This window comes from Salvia hispanica, chromosome 3 (assembly GCF_023119035.1).
Source record: "Salvia hispanica cultivar TCC Black 2014 chromosome 3, UniMelb_Shisp_WGS_1.0, whole genome shotgun sequence".
NCBI lineage: Eukaryota > Viridiplantae > Streptophyta > Magnoliopsida > Lamiales > Lamiaceae > Salvia > Salvia hispanica.
Window position 1 is genome coordinate 29,723,763 of NC_062967.1, and position 19,175 is coordinate 29,742,937.

A 19,175-nucleotide genomic window follows, 5' to 3' on the forward strand; every position below is an offset into this window, starting at 1 on the left:
GTCTTTGAGTAGCACTCACTAATTCGTAAACTGGACAATATTAGATCACACCAAGACCGTTTTCTTGAATTTTTAGCTACATTGTAATGGATAATAATGTTCACCATATATATGGATTATGTATAGGACATTAGCTGTACATTAAAACTATTGAATATTTGGGGGAATATTTAAAACAAATATGTGAAGTACACAAATAACAATGGAAGATGGGAAGGGCAGAGATTCCACTTCCTTAATGAAGGAAAGGGATGGGGCATTCCTACAATTTGTTATCTTCTCTCTCATCACCATCTTCTATAGGAGTAGTAGTAGTATGGAGTAGTACTTATTATTTTTCAAACAAAATCCACAGGAGATCTGGTAAATTTGAATACATGTAGCTAGAATTTATGAATAAGAACAAAATTCAAATATAACTATCCCAAATCAGAAACAATAAATGTGAAAAATAAAAACTTGGGAATTATTATTTCCAGACCCAAACACACTTCGTCTGCTTACATGACTTCCTCAGATTTTGTCTCAATTTTCCTCTGCTTGTGCAGTCGTACATACAGGCACCCACCCTATATTGTGTCAATTCACAATGCCAATATACATATATATATATATATGGACTAGTATTATATGGTTAAGAAACCCTATGTTTCTCTCTCTGTGTGTGGTGTGTGTGAAGAATCCAAAGTAGGGGAAATAATTGAAATAACACTAAAATGGTGCATGATGTTGTTTGCTTGTTTCTGTTTTTAATAAATCATGAAGATGGTTGCATCAATTTTCACCACTGCATAAAGAGTACTAGTACATGTTTTCTTGTTAATGAATGGTCAAAAAGGCTTCCTTAATGTTGTTTCTGTCAGCCTGATAGATATGAAATGAAGCACTCACACGTTGAAAAAATATTTTACAGTATTTGATTTTGTGGAATCACGTTCTACAAAAATATTTATGCACACATTCTAGCACACACATTTATATGTTGTATATATGCATGTGTTTTTATATGATCAGGTGTTGTAATCATGCAGCAGTATGTAAGGAAATAAACAGTACTACAAGTTACCAAAAACTCAGAAAAGAAAGAAAGAGAAAAAAAAAAAAAAAAAAAAAAAAAAAAAAAAAAAAAAAAAAAGTACACTGAGGAATTCGACCACTCCTTATTAAAACTGTGATATGTTTGTACACGATGAGTCAGAGATTGAGAGTGATGTATACACTGTTAAAGGAGTGCTCACAACCTTCTTCTACTATTCACATCACATTTCACATAGTAGAATTATACGAGTATTTCTTCTAAATAAAAAATATGGCTGTACATATGGGCTTTTCTTAATCAATTTTCACCTAATTTTCTTATGGCTTATCTTGAGATTAGGCAGAAGTCATGTGTAAATACTGAAAAAAGATAATGAGCAACTCAGCAAAGCATGTAGTGATTATGGATGCTAATTAAGGTTTTCGGTATATAACCATAGGACTATTAGGGCTGGTGTTGAATGGAGGTTTGAACACTGGACACCAGAAAATGTTGGCCAATCTCAAATCTCATTTTTAATGATCTGAATTAAAGTTGATGAATTTAGAGGAATTATAGTAGTAAAATTATATTCTTATCAGGAATGAGGCCATGAAAGAAAAGCCTGAGAAGATGAATCGAGTAGAGTAGGAGTTCCTTGATAGAAAGTTATTGTTGTCCTGGGAAGAGATATGTTGGCGAATCTAGAGCAAATATTGTACTCCTTCAACAAATAATTAAGCAGTTATTCGAAATTACAGCGGTAAAAGGACTAGCTAGCTAGGTAAGTGTTCTTAATTGTTTTATCATAATTGTTGGTTAATTCGAGAGAGACATTGCCCTATATAAAGGGAGTAAAGAAATGTTGGGATTTACTACTTGTTTTGCAAATTGGTTCGAGGCACTGTAGCTACTTCTTTCATCGAGAGAGAGAGAGAGAGACTAGAATGGAAGAACAGCTCAACTCTCTAGCTGTAACTCATCTTCTCCAACACACTCTGAGGAGTCTTTGTATACATGAGAATTCCCAATGGGTTTATGCTGTGTTTTGGAGGATTCTTCCTAGAAATTATCCACCTCCTAAGTTACTACACTCCCTCTACAACTTAATTAATTATGTTTAACCTACCTATGTATGCATTTGACATATATAGTATTATGTTTGGATTTGATGATAGGTGGGATGACAGGTCAAGAGGGGTGAGGAAGAACTGGTAATTAATTTAGGTCAGCTGTACGTGTATAAAATAATCAATCAAGGAGTGTTGATTATTGATTTTAATTTGTTGGATTAGGATATTGGTTTGGGAAGATGGTTTTTGCAATTTTGCAGCTTGTGGTGGTGAGATGAAGGAAATTGGGCTGCAGCCTGACATCTTCTTCAAAATGTCACATGAAATCTACAATTATGGTGAAGGGTATGTTTCTACACACATATATATACACTAGCTTAATTATAAACTAATACAGTAAATAAATAATTTTCAGTTTGATTGGGAAAGTGGCGGCTGATCACAGTCACAAGTGGATCCACAGAGAACCAAATGATCAAGAAATCAACTTCCTATCTGCATGGCACAACTCAGCTGATTCTGTGAGTACTACTTATTATGGTTTTTTAACATATAAGTACTACTATTACTTACTCCATATATTATGGTTGGAAACAAATTAACAGCATCCTAGGACTTGGGAAGCTCAGTTCCGGTCCGGTATTAAGGTACAATGAATGAATTAAACATATTATGATTATTCAAAATATTAATTAGGAATCAATTAATTGTTGCAGACCATTGCTTTGATTGCTGTAAGAGAAGGTGTCATTCAATTAGGAGCTGTCCACAAGGTTCTGTTCTATATATATAAAGGATAAATCTTTCTATTCCCTTCTCTCTCTGGAATTAATTGATGAAGGTATAATAAGTGCAGGTTGTTGAGGACTTGAGCTATGTAGTGCTGCTGAGAAAGAAGCTGATCTATATCGAAAGCATACCGGGGGTTTTGTTGCCGCATCCATCGTCTTCATCATCTTCGTCACCATATGCTAGTGTGCCTCCAGAAATGTGGCACTATCAAAACAATTTGCTGAATCATGAATACTACGATCCCCGAATAACCCCATCGATGAGCAGCCTCGAAGCCCTCCTCTCGAAGCTGCCATCCGTGGAGGCCAAGGAGGAGAATGAGGCCGGAGAGAGTAGTATGCCACCGCCCTATTACACTAATAACTAGTAACACTCACTATTCATGTGTTTTGATGATGTCCAATTAATTCTATGTTTGTTTCATTGATATTATATTGTACTACTTGTTGCTAGCTATATAGGCTTTTAATTCTAGGCTTCTTTATATCATCTTCTTCGGTCAATAATGGCAAATTAAAACGTCATCATTCAATCCATTTCATCTCATGTATACTCTGCGATAGTTGTTGGCTACCTATAACCTATTGGGGGCTCTCAGCAACTACAATAAGTGCATATACACCTGCTGCTCATTTTTGGGGTTTCTTTTCTTTTGAGTAAGATTCATTAAGTCATATTAGTATGTTTCTATTACAGCAGTTGCTTCAAAATGCGTTCTTGCTTCTCTTTGCTACTCTTTGTATAATTACCCCCTCTCTCTCATAATAATCCAAGAATATGGAGAAAACAGATCTGAAATATCCAACAACATGAGGTAATAGGTCTTTAGACATTCTTGCACAAAATAATTTTGTTTCTGACAACCCCCCCAACAACTTGACTAATTAACAGAGCTTTTTTAACTAGAGCTGAGAACTTTCTTCCATGTGGTAGCTGCATAATTCAATAAATAAAGTATATATTTAGTTACTGACAAGAAAATTTGAACAACTTCCACCCATTTTCACAGGGCTGTTGAAGTTGTATTTTAAAGAGAAATAGCAAACTTTGCACTATTCTACTTGAATAACATATTCCACTCTCAAAGATGTACTTATACTGTAATCTGGCATCCAGCTATACCCCATACTCCTCAATTGAATATATTGATCAAACCAAATCAGTAGCTCTGTATGCATACTGATCAACGCCCGAGTCGAGACCGAATGTTCTGATGATCGTAGAGAGGAACACCATGATCTAGGGGCTTGATCACCATAGTTTCTCTCCTTCTATCTTGCTCTTGTACTGCTCCAAAAACTATCTCATTAGTCGTCTCAGGGCTTTGCTCGTAGTGGGTCTGAGCAGGTGGTGCGTGATACTGATGATGATGATGATGATGCTGTTTCTTTGTTTGCTGCTGCTGCTGCTGCTTCTGAAGGTCACCTTCCCAGCCAGAATAGAAGGCGCGGCTTTGCCTAAGCTGCTGCATTTTCTCAGAGTCATTCGTCATGAAGGCATACGTCTTCTTAGGAGTAGGAGCTCTGGTTTCAATAAATGGAGGCTCGTCTTCATGTGGTATAACATAGCTCTCCTGCACGGGCCAAGCATTTGAGTACTTGAGCTGCTGTTGGTACGGATGCTGCGTCTGATATTGAGGGTTTGGCTTTTTCTTCTTGAACATGGGAAATACTCCTCCCAGAATATCAGCAGCAGATTCCCCAGTTTGTGCCACAAGCCTCCCCAAAGACCCCAGAAAACTTTCTTCTTGCCTTTCTTGCTCATCTTCAGATTGAATCAGTGGTGGCCTCATCGTCGATTTTAATGGCTTCTGATAATGACGTTCGGATAACCTCCCATTCATGGCTTCCCGATTCTTTAAGAGAAAATAACATCACATGGTTATCAAATATGGAACAACTGTTAACCAAGCCATAAATCAATGCAGAGAAAAGATCGACAATCACATCTTTTCTTCTTTCTACATATTGCAACAATCCTCACCACAAGAATAATTAGATAGTACTACTATTTTCTCCGAGATGAAGTGAGATGCAGAAAGTGGATGACGACTCACATTTTCAGAAGATACGATCAAACCAACCCTGTGTTGAAGCAAAGCCAGCATGTAACCAAAGAAGCCAGCTGCTACAAGAACTGCAATGCCTGCCAAAAAATGATACAAGAGTTTTATTATATGTGCGAACTCAACGTAACTAGATAAGCATACTATTGCAGATTTACCCAAGGGGAAGCCACTTCCATACTGATAAGCACAATCATCAAAATTGAGCTGAATCTCCCTAATTGCCTTGTTTCCACGATCTATTACAAGGAGGGAGCAGCTGCTTCCAAGATACACCACATCAAAATCATTTGAAAACTTTGCATCCTCACTTGCTCCATCCACATGTCCACCTCCACGAACCCGTTTGCCCCCTGCAATTGTTGTGACCCCTGGAAAACAAAATCAAGAAACAATCAAGAATGATGGCAGTGATTTATAAAAACATGAAACGACTAAATAACACATCTAAATCCTTTGAGTTGAAACTCTCATCTCAAATCACCTGTATCACTTATCTTCCGGATGGCCATATTGTCCGTGTCAGCAATGTAAATATTTCCTTTGTCATCAACGGTAAGCCCCTTGGGATGATTCATTCTTGATTCCCTCAGTCTCCCATCCACATGTCCGTAGTAGCCATCTCCCGACCCTGAAACCAGCCTTGGCCTGCTATCTGGAATTTTCAAAGCAATCCATAAAATCGAAAGTGCTAACAAGAGTATGGAAATCAAGGGCATATAGTTGTGGTTATGCAATTCAAGAGTCACAGCCCAATAACACTGTTCATTTTCCAAATCACAAAAATCAAAGCTGATTTTTTGAAAAAACACAAAATCAGAATCACAGTAGTTGTCAAACACTACTAAAACAATGGAAAGTGCTAACAAGAGTAGCTCCCATGGAAAGCAAGGGCATATAGTTAATTCAACAATCACAACTCAACAACACTTCTGAGAAAGTAGAAAAATAAACGGAACTTACACAATGACAAGGATGAAGCGATCTTGTAGAGATTACTATTGGCTGAATCCAAAATAAGGAGGTCGCCATCTGGCAAGACTTGAAGCGTGTAGGGCTCAATTCCAAGCTTGCTGCCGTCAAAAACCGTCTCCACATGGTAGCCGCCCTCGAATTTCATCATCGGACGTCCCGAAACAGCTGCAGCATAAACAGTTAAACAATGTTGAGGGGAAGGAAAAGGAATCCAATCCTTACCAGTTTTAGTTGTGGCCTTGAGCGATAGAATCCACTTCGAAAATGTGTTGGACAAAACTCCATTAAGAATTCCTGTAGAATGAATATAAATAATTAAACACTAACAAATTGAGAGAAAACTCATACTCCAGTACACACTTACTAGCAGGCGAAGAAGCAGCAGAAACGCCGGCGAAGAGGAGAACAAGAGTGAAAAGCAGGACACCAACATTTTTCCCCATCGCATTGCCTGAAAATCAAAACCTTAGCAAAGAAAAAACAAAGTTTTTGTTGACGGAAAAGGGAAGGCTGATGTAAAAGCGATGGGATTTTTTGAGTGATTAAGTGAGTGAGAGATGAAATGAAAGAGACAAATGAGAGAGAAAGAAGGGAGACGGTTGTTAGGGCCCACTGCTCTGCTGTTGCTGCTTCTCAAATTAAAATTAAAATTAAAATTAAACTCTCCTTAATACTGTATTACTATTAATTAATTTTCAAAAAATAAACAGATTGAGATTCCTATTGTTTTTTATGTAAATCTTTTTATTCTATGGTCTTCTCTATGAATTTAAATAAAATCTTAGTAGGAGTACTAAATTGATGTACGTGTGAAACAATACTTGAATTAGGTATATCTGTTTCACACATTGTTGGACAACTCCGGCTTTGTTACCTGAATTTGATGCATTTTTTGTTAACGATGGTATAGAGTAAGTACATCGCGTGTATGGATCTTATTTTCTTTTTTCCAGTTATAGATATGAAACTGTCAAAACATGGCATCCAAGCAATCATGAACTAGGAGAATAAATTTGTACTCCACAGAAACATCAGCTCACTGTCACGCATAATTTAGGTTTTGAAAATGTATTGAGAATTTTAAACACGAATGAGGCATTCATGTATGTAATAGATTGTCAAAATTAATCAATGGTGGGTGACTAAATCAGATGGAGATGGCCTATAATGGGTAATTTAGCGTAATCAATTATCATGGCCTAATAGCATCTCCAATGGTCGGCTAGCGACCGGCTAGTCGATTCGCGGCGCTGGCCGATCGGCTAGCCGATCCATTGGAGCAGGCGAGCGGCTAACCGGCGAGCCGACCGGCGTGGGCTGGCCGATTGGTGGGCGCTGGCCGCCATTGTGGCGGCCCGATCGGTCAGCGCCGAATATTATTATTATTTTTTTTTTTTTTAAAAACCTATATAAACGCGATTTTAGTTTCATTTTCATTTGCACCACTTGTTTTAACGAATTTTCTCTCTCTCTAACTTTCTGTACAAGAGCATCATCGAGCGATGAGTAACGCGGGTGGTAGCGGTGGTGGTAATGGTGGGGATGCTTGAGGAGTACGAACGGAGGATGAACGAGGCTATGAATGCCTACATGAACCGCGAGATGGAGCGGTACATGCGTAGGGTGGAACAGCGGGCGATACCTCGCCCTCCACGGGTTATCCACCGCCGAGCGGTGATTGATCGAGATCACGCCGCTGCGCATTAGCGGTATACGACGACTACTTTTCGGAGAGACCCGCGGTTTCCCGCCAACATGTTCCGGCGGCGTTTTAGAATGCGCAGGGAGTTGTTTATGCGCATCGTTGGCGCATTAGAGCGTCGATATCTGTGTTTCCGCTTCAGGCACGATGCGGTTGGCAGACCCGGCCACACCCCTATTCAAAAGTGCACGGCGGCAATCAGGCAGTTGGCCTACGGAGGGCGCGGCAGACATGTGGGATGAGTACCTCCACATCGGTGAGTCGGCAGCCCTGGAATGTCTGAAGAATTTCGTGGGGGCGTGATAAACGTTTTCGGTGAGCGGTACCTTCGAAGCCCGACTCCCGAAGATTGTCAGAATTTGATGCAGATGCACGGGGAGAAGCATGGGTTCCCCGGGATGTTAGGCGGCATAGATTGTATGCATTGGGAGTGGAAGAAGCTGTTCGATTTGCTGAAAGGGGACCTACACGACCGGCTAAAAGTCAAAGAATCCCACGTTGATCCTCGAGGCCGTAGCTGATTACTGCAGTGTGGATCGGCATGCGTATTTTGGGGTAGCCGGGTCGAACAACGACCTCAACGTCCTGAATGAAGGGGTTGGCGCGAAGCGCATTCATAAATCAATTACATAATAATCGAGATCTATTTAGCGGATTATTTAGACAAATTCTATTCGCGTAATCATCTCACGTATCATGCTCATAACTCAAATAATCACATGCTTTAAATTAAATGAAACCTAAAACATGCTAAGGTTTAGCCATTATACCTTGATGATTCTCCAAAGAGAATCGAAGATGCTAGCGCCTTCTCCAAGTGAAGATCTTTAGTACAAAACCCACAGATCTTCTTTCCCACTTGTGTGAACCCGATATCGGGGTGGTGATCTCACCCGGCACACTAGGACTTAAATAGAGAAGACGGAAATCCTTTCCCACGACGAAGAAAAATTCGACCACTACAAGAAGTAGTAGGGGCCGAAAATTTTAGATAAAATTAAATTCCCATTTTACTGTCTCCTTTATTCTCCTATTTATAATAAGTCACATATTGGGCCCGGACAGGGGATCTATGGAAGGCTTTGGATATGGGCTCCTCCAATTAGCTTTTTACTAATTAAATTAAACCCAATTTAATATAAGCTTAAAATTGGAATATTACGAGCAGCCACTACAGAAGTAATACTGCACTCCCCATCCAAATCCGAAATTACAAGTACTTCGGGTTTCCAATACTTTATATTTATTTCTCGCACTTAAGATAGAAACATCCATTAATTAATTATTGTCTGCTATGGACTTAATTAATTAATATCTTATTTATTCCAAGAGAGGACTCAGCAAGAAAATCTTATTTATTATTCATAGAGTAATTAAACTCCAACTAGCTAGGTTCCGAATAATAAAACCTTATTTCAAGCTTCTCTTGAGGATGTTATCAAACGAGACTCACCTCGCGCACGATTCAACATAATAGCAATCCTAGCACCGCTAGATACTAATCACCACTACCCAATATACCAGGCTTATTGGGTTGCGAAAAACCCGCACCATTTGGTAAGTCAAAGTAGTGCATAATCAATACCGTATGCTCAATGCTAACGTACATTGATTGAGAAATAATTTACGAGACCTCGTCTTTCGGTAGATAGCATAAAGGCTGTCTCATTGTTAGATCCATTCAAAGTGCTATACCACACCAGCGTCATCTTATTTCCCGGTAAGGCTTAGAAATAATCGGATGACATTGCAACCTTTCATGATAGGTAGTCTAAGCTGTCTAGGTTGTGAAATAATTCTTTTTCTTTGTTTAGAACTGACCGTGTTACCTTAAAGTGGACGACGCCCACAACTACAGGTCTACTAAAACAAAGACTTAGAAAAAGGATATAATTGAAGAGTTGTGGGCACGGAGGATTGCACGGCGATAGTTTTTTTTCTTTATTATGTACCTTTTTAAATGTAATTTTTTTTTTATCTATGTACCTTTTTAAATGCAATTAATGAATTTTCCCGTATATGTCTCGTAAATTTAATTCCGTAATTTAATCGTAATTTTAATTCCGTAAATGTAGTATATTTTGAATTATTTTTTTTGCGGCTGGCCTAAATCTTATGTGGCAGGTGGATTTTTAGTGCTGCTGACATGGCAGGGAGAGAGAGTGGCTGGTCTAAATCTGATGTGGCAGGTGGATTTTTAGTGCTGCTGACGTGGTAGGGAGATAGAGTGGCTGACCTAATAGCATTGGAGATGCTCTAACGTTATTTAATCTTCACCATTATATGGTGGGAAATGACATACTTGAGGCCCCCAACCAAAGTTATATAGATAGTGACAACATAATATTAAAGGCAAGTGGGCCTACAACACCTTGGCCCACATCTCTCTGGGTCATCAAGATATAGGCTTTATCCATTTATGCTGGCAGTTCGCCTGTTTATTGGGGTTAAGCTAAACAAAATCAAGAATGAGTATATGATCTAACTACGTACTAATCCTATAAAATAAAATGACACAATCTAGTGTCGATGTTTTGGATTTGTTATATGAGAATGATGTTTGATTAATGTGTCTTTTTCTTTCTTACAAGTATATTGTAATTGAACAAGGATCTACTACTCATAAATATCCACTATAAAGATACCGTGTAACTACATGCATGCAAATCATCTCTAGATACATATATATGTCGCAGAAAACCTAAACATAGAGAAGTACTAATTTGTGATTTTGGAAATTATAATCCTTCAATTTGTAATGCCACAAACTAACCAACAATGTCCATCCATACTACAATAACCAATCAGAATGCAATCTTTGAGGAACTATGTCAACAAAAACGATCTTAACAATCAACCTTAAGAAGGACCAGTTTCAATTCCAACTGTCATCTAAGCAATGAAGAGCAACCATTATCAACATCTGCAGAACTACAATATGCTCTTCTACACTACTCAAGTATTTCACATTCCACAACAAGATTTAACACTACGTTTCCACACCCTATTCTAGTTTCTATGGTCACAAGTCCTAAAGCAAAAATATACAAGACCTACCTTCGGCTTTTGTCAGAAAACGCTATCGAACGCAACCTTGAACTGGCCGCTACGCTGAGGCTTCGGGTTAGAAGCCATGGCAAGACCTCCAAGCATTCTCACAACATCCGCAGTGTCATCAAGATAGTATTTATCCTTGCTCGGCTTTTGCCCAACTGTGCAAGCGAATATCTCTGGAACAGCAGTGCAGGAAGAATTAGAGACGGCATTTGCTATGCTCTCGAACATATCTTCATCCGATCTATCATCCCCAATACACATAACAAGATCTGGTGCCTCGCCATTAGTGGCCAACATAGAGAGCACCTTCTAATGAACTAGAAGTTCCTTGGCCTGGCAAGAACCGAAGTCAGGGTCAGCGTCCCTGTGATGCCAGACCAATGCGCTCTCTTTAACTTCCATAGAGGATCCCTCAGTTGCTTCCATGTAATGTTTCATAATGGGTTCGACAATTTCTTTCCAATCGAGATCAGCAGCTAATGACTCTCATTCCGAGGTTTTGTTCCACCTGAAAAACAAAGGAAATGAGAATGTTGAGTTGCATCAAAACACACTAAAATCCAACAAAAAAGTACATCAACAAGATTCTGTTCAATACCTTAGATAATACCCATGTTAAGCAGCCAGTCCCAAATTTTCACATGGAGCAAGCCACTCACTCAGTGGATCCCTTCCTCTGCCACTAGCTATGAATACTGTGTTATTAGAATCATTACTCAAAGCATTGAGCATATCCACCAATTTGGGACTGGGGGATTTAACCATGGAGGATTGAGATACAACAATACCATCGTAGTCCAGAAATATTGCTCTTCTGTGAGTCCTTTTATAGGATGAAACAATGCAATCGACTGACAGCTTCCTAAAACTTGGAGAAAGTGATACAACTCTGAAACCCAATCCCAAGCCGATTCCCCAACAGCGTTTGTTGTAGTGATTCTTGCAAGCTCTCTCTAAGTCCTGCATGAAGCTGCGAGCCCAATAGGCTATATCGTGAGGGCTAACATATCGATAGTGTTTTTCGGGCCGCAATTGCTTTTCTGCATCAGGCATGGTGATTGCCATATTCATGGCCTCAGCAACAGCATCAATATCCCATGGATTAACCCTAATAGCTCCACTTAACGAGGGTGAGCAACCAATGAACTCCGATACCACAAGCGTGCCAGTCCGGGGAGATTCTGGTTTTGTACCCGTAACTTGATCCATAATGGAAGAGCCCTGCCGGCAAACTACATATTTATAAGGGACCAAGTTCATCCCATCCCTTACTGCATTAACAATGCAACACTCGGCTACAGCATAGTAGGCGGTCTTCTCATAGCAAGGAGCAGGCCGATCAATCAGAATCACAGGTACATAGTCCCAGCAACCATATATCTCATTAATTCTTTTAGCAGCCACGTATGTTTCCTTTTTTACTTCCTGGACGTCATTCCCAGAGCTCCTCGCAGGATTAACTATCTGAACCAACACTAGTTTACCTTGCAACTCTCGATGCTGTAGCAAGAGTTGTTCAAATGCTAGCAACTTTAGACTGATGCCTTTGAATATATCCATGTCATCAACTCCAAGAATCACTTTCTTGCCATTGAATTGTTCTTGTAATTCTTTGACTTTATTGCACGTAGATCGCAGATTCAACACAGATTCCAGTCTTCCCATGTGAATACCCACTGGGAGGATTTTAATGTAGACTGTTCGCCCAAAGTAATCCAGACCAATGTGCCCCCTCTTGGATTCATAGTCGAGGCCTAGCATTCTGCTGCAACAAGACAGGAAATGCCGAGCATAGTCAAATGTGTGGAAACCTATTAAATCAGCATTTAGTAGTCCTTTCAGAATTTCATCTCTAACAGTCAAAGTTCTGTAGATCTCCGACGAAGGAAATGGGCTATGAAGAAAAAAGCCTAGCTTGACACGGTTATAGCGCTTCCTTAAAAATGTAGGCAGCACCATGAGATGGTAATCATGAATCCAGATGAAATCATCTTCTGGATTGGCTATTTCCATGACCTTATCAGTAAAAATCTTATTTGCAGACACATAGGCTTGCCACAGTTGTCAGTCAAATCGATCTCCGTGATCCGGGCACATAGGCAGCATGTAATGGAAAAGAGGCCAGAGCTGTTGCTTACAAAAACCGTAATAGAATTTTTTCTGGACATCAGGAGGAAGAAAAGTGGGTACACAATTGAATTCATCTAGAAGTCTCTGTGCAATTTCTTCCTGATCGTTGGCTTCTATTTCAATCTTTTAGAGATCCCACATATATAACTTCAGTCTCAGGCAAAAACCCATCCTTCATTTGTAAATATAGTGAATCTTCATCCCAACTAAATCTCCATCTACCAGCCTCACTATCCTTTTGAGCTATCAACGGCAACATGTTTGTCACAATAATTTTCCGCTCACGGGAAACAGATGATGGTGTATCTGAGTCAACATCACAGCCCCCATTTCCATCACATATAATTCCAGGAATAGTCATCACCTTTGCAAGGCTTCTAGGAGTTGGAGGAACATCCAACAGTTCTCCAGAAGCCAAATCAAAGAAATTTCCACATGATCTTGATGCCATGGCAAGAAGTCCTTCCAGATAGTCTTCAAGAACTTATTCCTCAGAAAGTGCGACTCCAGAAGTCAATGAAAAAGCTGCCAGTACTTTCGTCTCCACAAGCCTATATCACAAAACAGAGCATGTTAGAGACTAAGTGTAAGCAGTACCACTTCTGCAATTTGGTTAACATATGCTCTCTGGCACTCACTTTGTAAGACATATGTTGCACAATAAAAATATTAATAGAATCATAGAGAAAAGTGAGATTTCGAGAATGCTCCACTAAGCTCTCCACAGACGAAATATGTACCCCAGGCTGTATCACAGCATTCCAATTCATCTATTAACAATGACAATCTAGCACAAAATCTAGTGAAGCAGCCTATTGCACATGAAAGACAAAAAACATAATGATGAACCAAGATTTAGAGGAAAGCATAAAACACAGTAGTGGAGGCTGGTGAAACATTAAAATGCCACTTGCATCAAGTTAAAATCCAAATTAAATATTGCTGGCTGATCAGAGCATGCCCAGGAAACAAAAATATGGTATTCAAATCAAGATGTTGATGTTGTGGTCCTTGTGGATGATAAAGTAGACAAGAACTGATTGTAAATATATAGCACACAGGACATAGATACATCTTCATATCATATTCAGCAACATAGAAGTCAAACAGAAGTTTATAGCTAGATTATAATACTCCCTCCATCCCAACTAAGTTGAGGCATTTCTTTTGGGCACGGAGATTAAGAAATTGTGTTAAATGAGAATAAAATAAAATAGGAGTGAGAATAATGTAGAAGAGATAAGAGAGAGTAAAGTAGGAGAGGAGGGAATAGAGTAAGAGTGATTAGATGCTTTGTTTTTTGCCCAAAAAAAATTACTCAACTTAGTTGGGACGGAGGGAGTACATGATTTCAATATGAGTGCAAAGTTACACCAATAATCTCTCTGAATTTTTTGAACTGAGTCAATTCAATATCAGCCACTAAAAACCATATTAAATTTCAAAATCAGCATACAAACCATAGACATGAGCATCAAAACCTTCTTAGTGCTAGACTATCACACTGCAGTTATTTACCATAAGTATTTGAAATGGCCATTCTATCTTTGCAACCATCAGTCATTCTTGAAAATTGGTACATATCAGTGGAAATGACAAGGATTATGTACTTGTAATGCTAGATATATTTAACAACCCAAGTATTACCTCATATGGAACAAACTTAATAAGATATCAACTGGTTTACTGCATGCACTCACAATCTGATCCCGACAGGTTAAAGATCCTAGGATAACCAAACTCGCTTGCTTGATTACAAACTATATCATGTGGCATATACTTTAATGATATTTCAGTATACAGATGCGATTGATCTGAAATAATTACAATTATATCGTTATTAACATATTCACATATTAGTTTTAATGAACTATATGATTCCTGAAAACAAAAACAAGAACAATTTTCAACACCTAAACGATATATACGCATCAGCCTTGAAGCACAATCTCTATATTAGATATTCTTAGCAAAAGCCAATAATCGCATCAAAATTTAGGTGCACCACACAAATGATATTAGTTGCAGATGACTGAACTGCAGAAGTTATAACAGCTGCAAAATATGCTCAAACCTCATATAGAGATTTTTAGCTGCGGATAAAAAACTCAAAGCCAAATGGCAGTCCGTAATGCAATATTTTCAAGAAAAAACGCCCAAGCAACGAATCGTAAGAGCCTTCAACAATGCAGCTATTCCTTATGATACATGACTGGAGCCAAAGATTTAAGCTTTTCAAACATAACTAAGTAGGGTGTTGTTCGGATATAGATCCACGCAAGTTTCCAAAGAAGAACATTTAAAGAAAGATAGAGATAGATGGACAGATAAGAACATATGCAATGCAAATATGCTTGTACAGAATGAATAACTGCTAAATTCATAATAGTAACAATTTGAATGCCTTAAAATAAACTTGATTGAAGGTCTTAAAAATGACTCTCATGCGATAAGAGGTGCTAGAACAAGAGTCATATAAGGTACTCAAAGCATTGAGTTGCTAAAAATTCCACACAAACACTCCAAAAAATTAGATTCATTCATCTTAATAACTATTACTACAAGTCCAGCATAAAAAAATAAAAATAATAATAATAAATAAATAAAAAAGATGTCTTCCTTTTGAGACTCAGAACTCAACTCCTTTAAAATGGAGATTAAACTCAAAATCACATCACAAAATATATTAAGTTTTGAAAACTCGAATGCTATGAGTACAAGATTAAGAAACGCAAATCAAAAGACAAAACACACCAAACTCTAACTTTTCATGCAGTAAATTAAAAGCAGGAAAAGCAGGAAAAAAATGGTTCCACAACGCAATTAATTCACAGCAATCCAAGGGTCAAAGCCAGTAGAAAGAAAAGCAAAAAAAAATGGAAAAAGGAAAGAAGACGCGGAATCGCTTACGGTGAGATCGCAATAAGCAGTCCAAGTCAGCAACGATTAGCCTTCCGCTGACAGTGGTTGGAGAGGATGAGGCACCGAACAAAATAGATGCAGAGAACAAATTGAGAAATTAGAATTTGACCAGATGGATATAGTTTTCGAGATTAGAGAGAGAAAAATGGATAAGAGTATCTCCAATGGGGGCAGAGATGTCCCTTGCTCTTTTCGATGGACTTCCCAAAAACACCACATGTCATGTAAGGACATTTTACAGCACTGTCACGTTATAAGGACTTCCCACTGCACAGAGGTGGACATCCCACAGACTTTCCGCAATTAAAAGAATTCATAAATTCACCAAATTAAACAATTTACGGAACTAAAATTTAGACACGAATGCGGGAAAAATGCAATGATTTTTTTTTTTTTAAAAAAACATACATATGCGTTGAATCTATATAGTTTGCGACGAGCCGTATATTTAGAGTTTGCAACGAGCCGTATATTTAAAGTTTGCAACGAGCCGTATATTTAAAGTTTGCAACGAGCCGTATATATAGAGTTTCTAAAAAATAAAAATTAAAAATCGCATCGGACCTCCGTCCGCCGTCGCGACAGACGTCCCGGGAATGGCGCGGATCTCCCGTGTCCGCTACGGACATCCGCGTCCGTCCCCGCGGCGCCTTACGTCCGTCCTCGCCGCGCCTTATGGCGGACGGCAGGCACGCCAGTCCAACGCCCGCCAGAACGTCCGCTGCGGGAGATGCTCTAAAGATAATAAGTGCAGCAAGATGAAGAAAATGTACAACTTCCAATTGTTAAGGTACAACTGGCTCAAGTGTCTACAAAAAATAACTTAAAATGTTAATGCCGTGGAAAATGTCGCAAAAAGGAGTGGATAAAGATGAGAAGTTTCTCTATTTCCTTATTTACCCCTTCTTCCTCATTGTATTACATCCATTATTTTATTTATTTTCTTTATTAAATTTTCTTTATTTAAAACAAATTTATTACTAACATTTTTAATCTCTTATAATTTATTTTCTTTTCTCCGTACCTTTTCATATTTTCAATAAAAATATATCTCCAATATGGGTCCTATTTTAATGCTTATAGGACCCTAATCCAAAATCAAGACTAAATCTCCACCCTTGGATTTTAAAATGAGTGGATGAGATTAAAGCTCACAAATCTCAATAAATAGTAGACAAAATATCAACAAAAGGGTAATATCGTCATTATGTTATCATATGATAATTTTCGTGGGTGTTTTTTTATATCAACATTGTGTATTACAAATATCAACAATATGATATTAGAATATCAATACAATGACAAGAAAATATCAACACATTTTAATTGAAATTGAGATTTTGCCTACAATATATTGAGATTTTTTGTTGCATTTGTTGATAAAAGCTGATTATCAACATGTACGAAAATTGAAATATAATTTATCAAATTTCATCACCCGAACATCGTCGGAACATATGCAATTGAGATCTCGTTGGAATCTTTATTAAATTATCTTTAATTTGATATATTTTTTGCGAAAAAATAATTTAAATTGAGAGAGTTACGTAAATTTAAAGATTTGAGATGATTTTGAGGAGAGAGAAAATAGTTAGTTATAATTACTACATATAGGATTTGACATTAATACCCTTTTAATTTAATTAATAATTATTTAAATTTAAAATATATTACACTTGGCATTATATTAACCACAAGATCTTCTAATCTAATGGTTGAAAATTGGTCTCAATTTAGGATCGGTAATTAGTTAGCAATTGATTACATCCCTCTTCAATATATATAATTTATACGTACTTTGGTTTTTAATGGAGTTTTAATGTACTTCCTCCGTCCACAAAATGATAATAAATAGTTATGTACTCTCTTCGTCCGTCATTAGGAGTCATGTTAACTTTTCTGCATATATTTTGTAAAAATGATAATAAATAGTTAAAGTGGAGAAATGTAAAGTAAGAGAGAGAATAATGTATGTTTCTCCATTTTAACTAATTATTATTCCCTCCGTCCCACTTTAGAAGTCCCGATTTACCACTTTTGGGTATCTCACTTTAGAAGTCCCGGTTGAAAAATTCCATAATTGGTAATAAGCCCCACATTCCACTCACCTTTTTCCAATCACATTTTATTATAAAACTAATATATAAAAGTAGGACTCACATTCCACTATCTTTTTTCACCAACTTTCCTTTACATTTCTTAAAATCTGTGTCGAACTCAACCGGGACTCCTAAAGTGGGACGGAGGGAGTATTATTTATATAAAACAAGTGCAGAAAAGTCAATTGGTCTCTTAATGGTGGACAGAGAGAGTAGCACCAATAAAAGAATTTTTAAAAATAGTGCTAGTAGCCTACATCTATATTGACTGGTCATGAACAGGATAAAAAATATGCACACATATAAATATTATCAAAGAGAGATATTGAAAGGACTTGCTTGATACAGATAGTGGTACACTCGAAATAATAGCTAGTTTTCTCAGATCCAGGGAATCCACTAGATCACAAGGTCTAGGAACTCAGGGAACCTTCAAAAACCGTCGGTCGTTGGGCACACAATTTTATCGGCCTTTCAAAAACCCTCAACCCACAATACTAAAACTAGTATAAGGAAGTAGGGATCGAATCCCACAGAGATGGATACGTAAGGAAAAGCATTTGAGAGACTCTGGAAAAGGGTTGGCTGCTGCCATGCAATTTTTGAGTTGAGAACTTAACTACTAGACTCAGGAAATGCAAATGATCTATTCTACCAGCTAGACCTAGGAAAACATAACAAACACATGCATGACGAAAGCAGATATGCAAACAGAACAAGACTCTGAACTTTACAGACCTAGAGAATAATTATTCCTAAAGTACCTAGACAGATAAAGAACAGATCGTGGGGACCATTTCCTAAAATAGCAAGGTACGATTGAAAAGCTGCAAAATAACTAACTAAAGGTTCAACTAACAACTATCTTCATCTTCAACAACGATTCTCGATCACAAAATGCAGGGAGCAAAGTAAACAACAAATCGAAACAGAGCAAGCCGAATCAAACCATCAGATTATGATTAACTAAGGAATTAAAGAAGATCTACTATCACGAGACGAGGTAAACGAGAAAACAGGTGATGAATACGTGATGATTATCCAGATTTTGTGTGAGTAATTGTGATGCCCACACATTACTTGACATGATCTTATTGTCAGTGTTTGATTATTATAAAAGGTTACCACTTGCAAGTTCATATTGCTGTCTACAGACTTGATTTGAATGTTGTGCCGGTACCTCAAGATGTTACCTTCTTATTTGAATTTTATTATGTGAGCATGACAATTATTTCAGTTTTGTTCTCTATTCAGTTATGATGCCTGCTTCTATAGTTTCTTCCAATATAAACAATATATTAACATTAAATGGGTCAAATTTTAAAGGTTGGAAAGGTAATAT

General features: G+C 37.8%; 2 protein-coding genes and 1 pseudogene across 2 annotated transcripts; 1 reads left to right on the forward strand and 2 right to left on the reverse strand.

Moving 5' to 3' along the window:
- Positions 1 to 1,885: 1,885 nt before the first annotated feature.
- On the forward strand, positions 1,886 to 3,407 carry LOC125210723 (protein RICE SALT SENSITIVE 3-like). Its single transcript, XM_048110303.1, has 7 exons — positions 1,886 to 2,102; positions 2,197 to 2,232; positions 2,314 to 2,436; positions 2,507 to 2,612; positions 2,697 to 2,738; positions 2,808 to 2,864; positions 2,948 to 3,407. The coding sequence occupies exons 1-7, from the start codon at positions 1,966 to 1,968 to the stop codon at positions 3,248 to 3,250; spliced, it is 804 nt and encodes a 267-aa protein (XP_047966260.1). The 5' UTR covers positions 1,886 to 1,965; the 3' UTR covers positions 3,251 to 3,407.
- A 401-nt stretch (positions 3,408 to 3,808) lies between these two features.
- On the reverse strand, positions 3,809 to 6,464 carry LOC125210722. The gene is made up of 7 exons (XM_048110301.1): positions 6,288 to 6,464; positions 6,146 to 6,217; positions 5,912 to 6,088; positions 5,433 to 5,603; positions 5,107 to 5,319; positions 4,940 to 5,028; positions 3,809 to 4,738 (listed from the first exon to the last, which is right to left on the reverse strand). The coding sequence occupies exons 1-7, from the start codon at positions 6,364 to 6,366 to the stop codon at positions 4,067 to 4,069; spliced, it is 1,473 nt and encodes a 490-aa protein (XP_047966258.1). The 5' UTR covers positions 6,367 to 6,464; the 3' UTR covers positions 3,809 to 4,066.
- Positions 6,465 to 10,456: 3,992 nt separating this feature from the next.
- On the reverse strand, positions 10,457 to 15,843 carry LOC125214432 (annotated as a pseudogene).
- Positions 15,844 to 19,175: the final 3,332 nt, after the last annotated feature.

Coding starts and splice junctions, on each gene's coding strand:
- LOC125210723 (XM_048110303.1), top strand. CDS start 1,966: ATGGAAGAACAGCTCAACTCTCTAGCTGTAACTCATCTTCTCCAACAC. Junction 2,103..2,196: donor AGAAATTATCCACCTCCTAA/GTTACTACACTC, acceptor ATTTGATGATAG/GTGGGATGACAGGTCAAGAG. Junction 2,739..2,807: donor AGTTCCGGTCCGGTATTAAG/GTACAATGAATG, acceptor TAATTGTTGCAG/ACCATTGCTTTGATTGCTGT.
- LOC125210722 (XM_048110301.1), bottom strand. CDS start 6,366: ATGGGGAAAAATGTTGGTGTCCTGCTTTTCACTCTTGTTCTCCTCTTC. Junction 6,218..6,287: donor TGCTGCTTCTTCGCCTGCTA/GTAAGTGTGTAC, acceptor TTCATTCTACAG/GAATTCTTAATGGAGTTTTG. Junction 4,739..4,939: donor TGATCGTATCTTCTGAAAAT/GTGAGTCGTCAT, acceptor TTTCTCTTAAAG/AATCGGGAAGCCATGAATGG.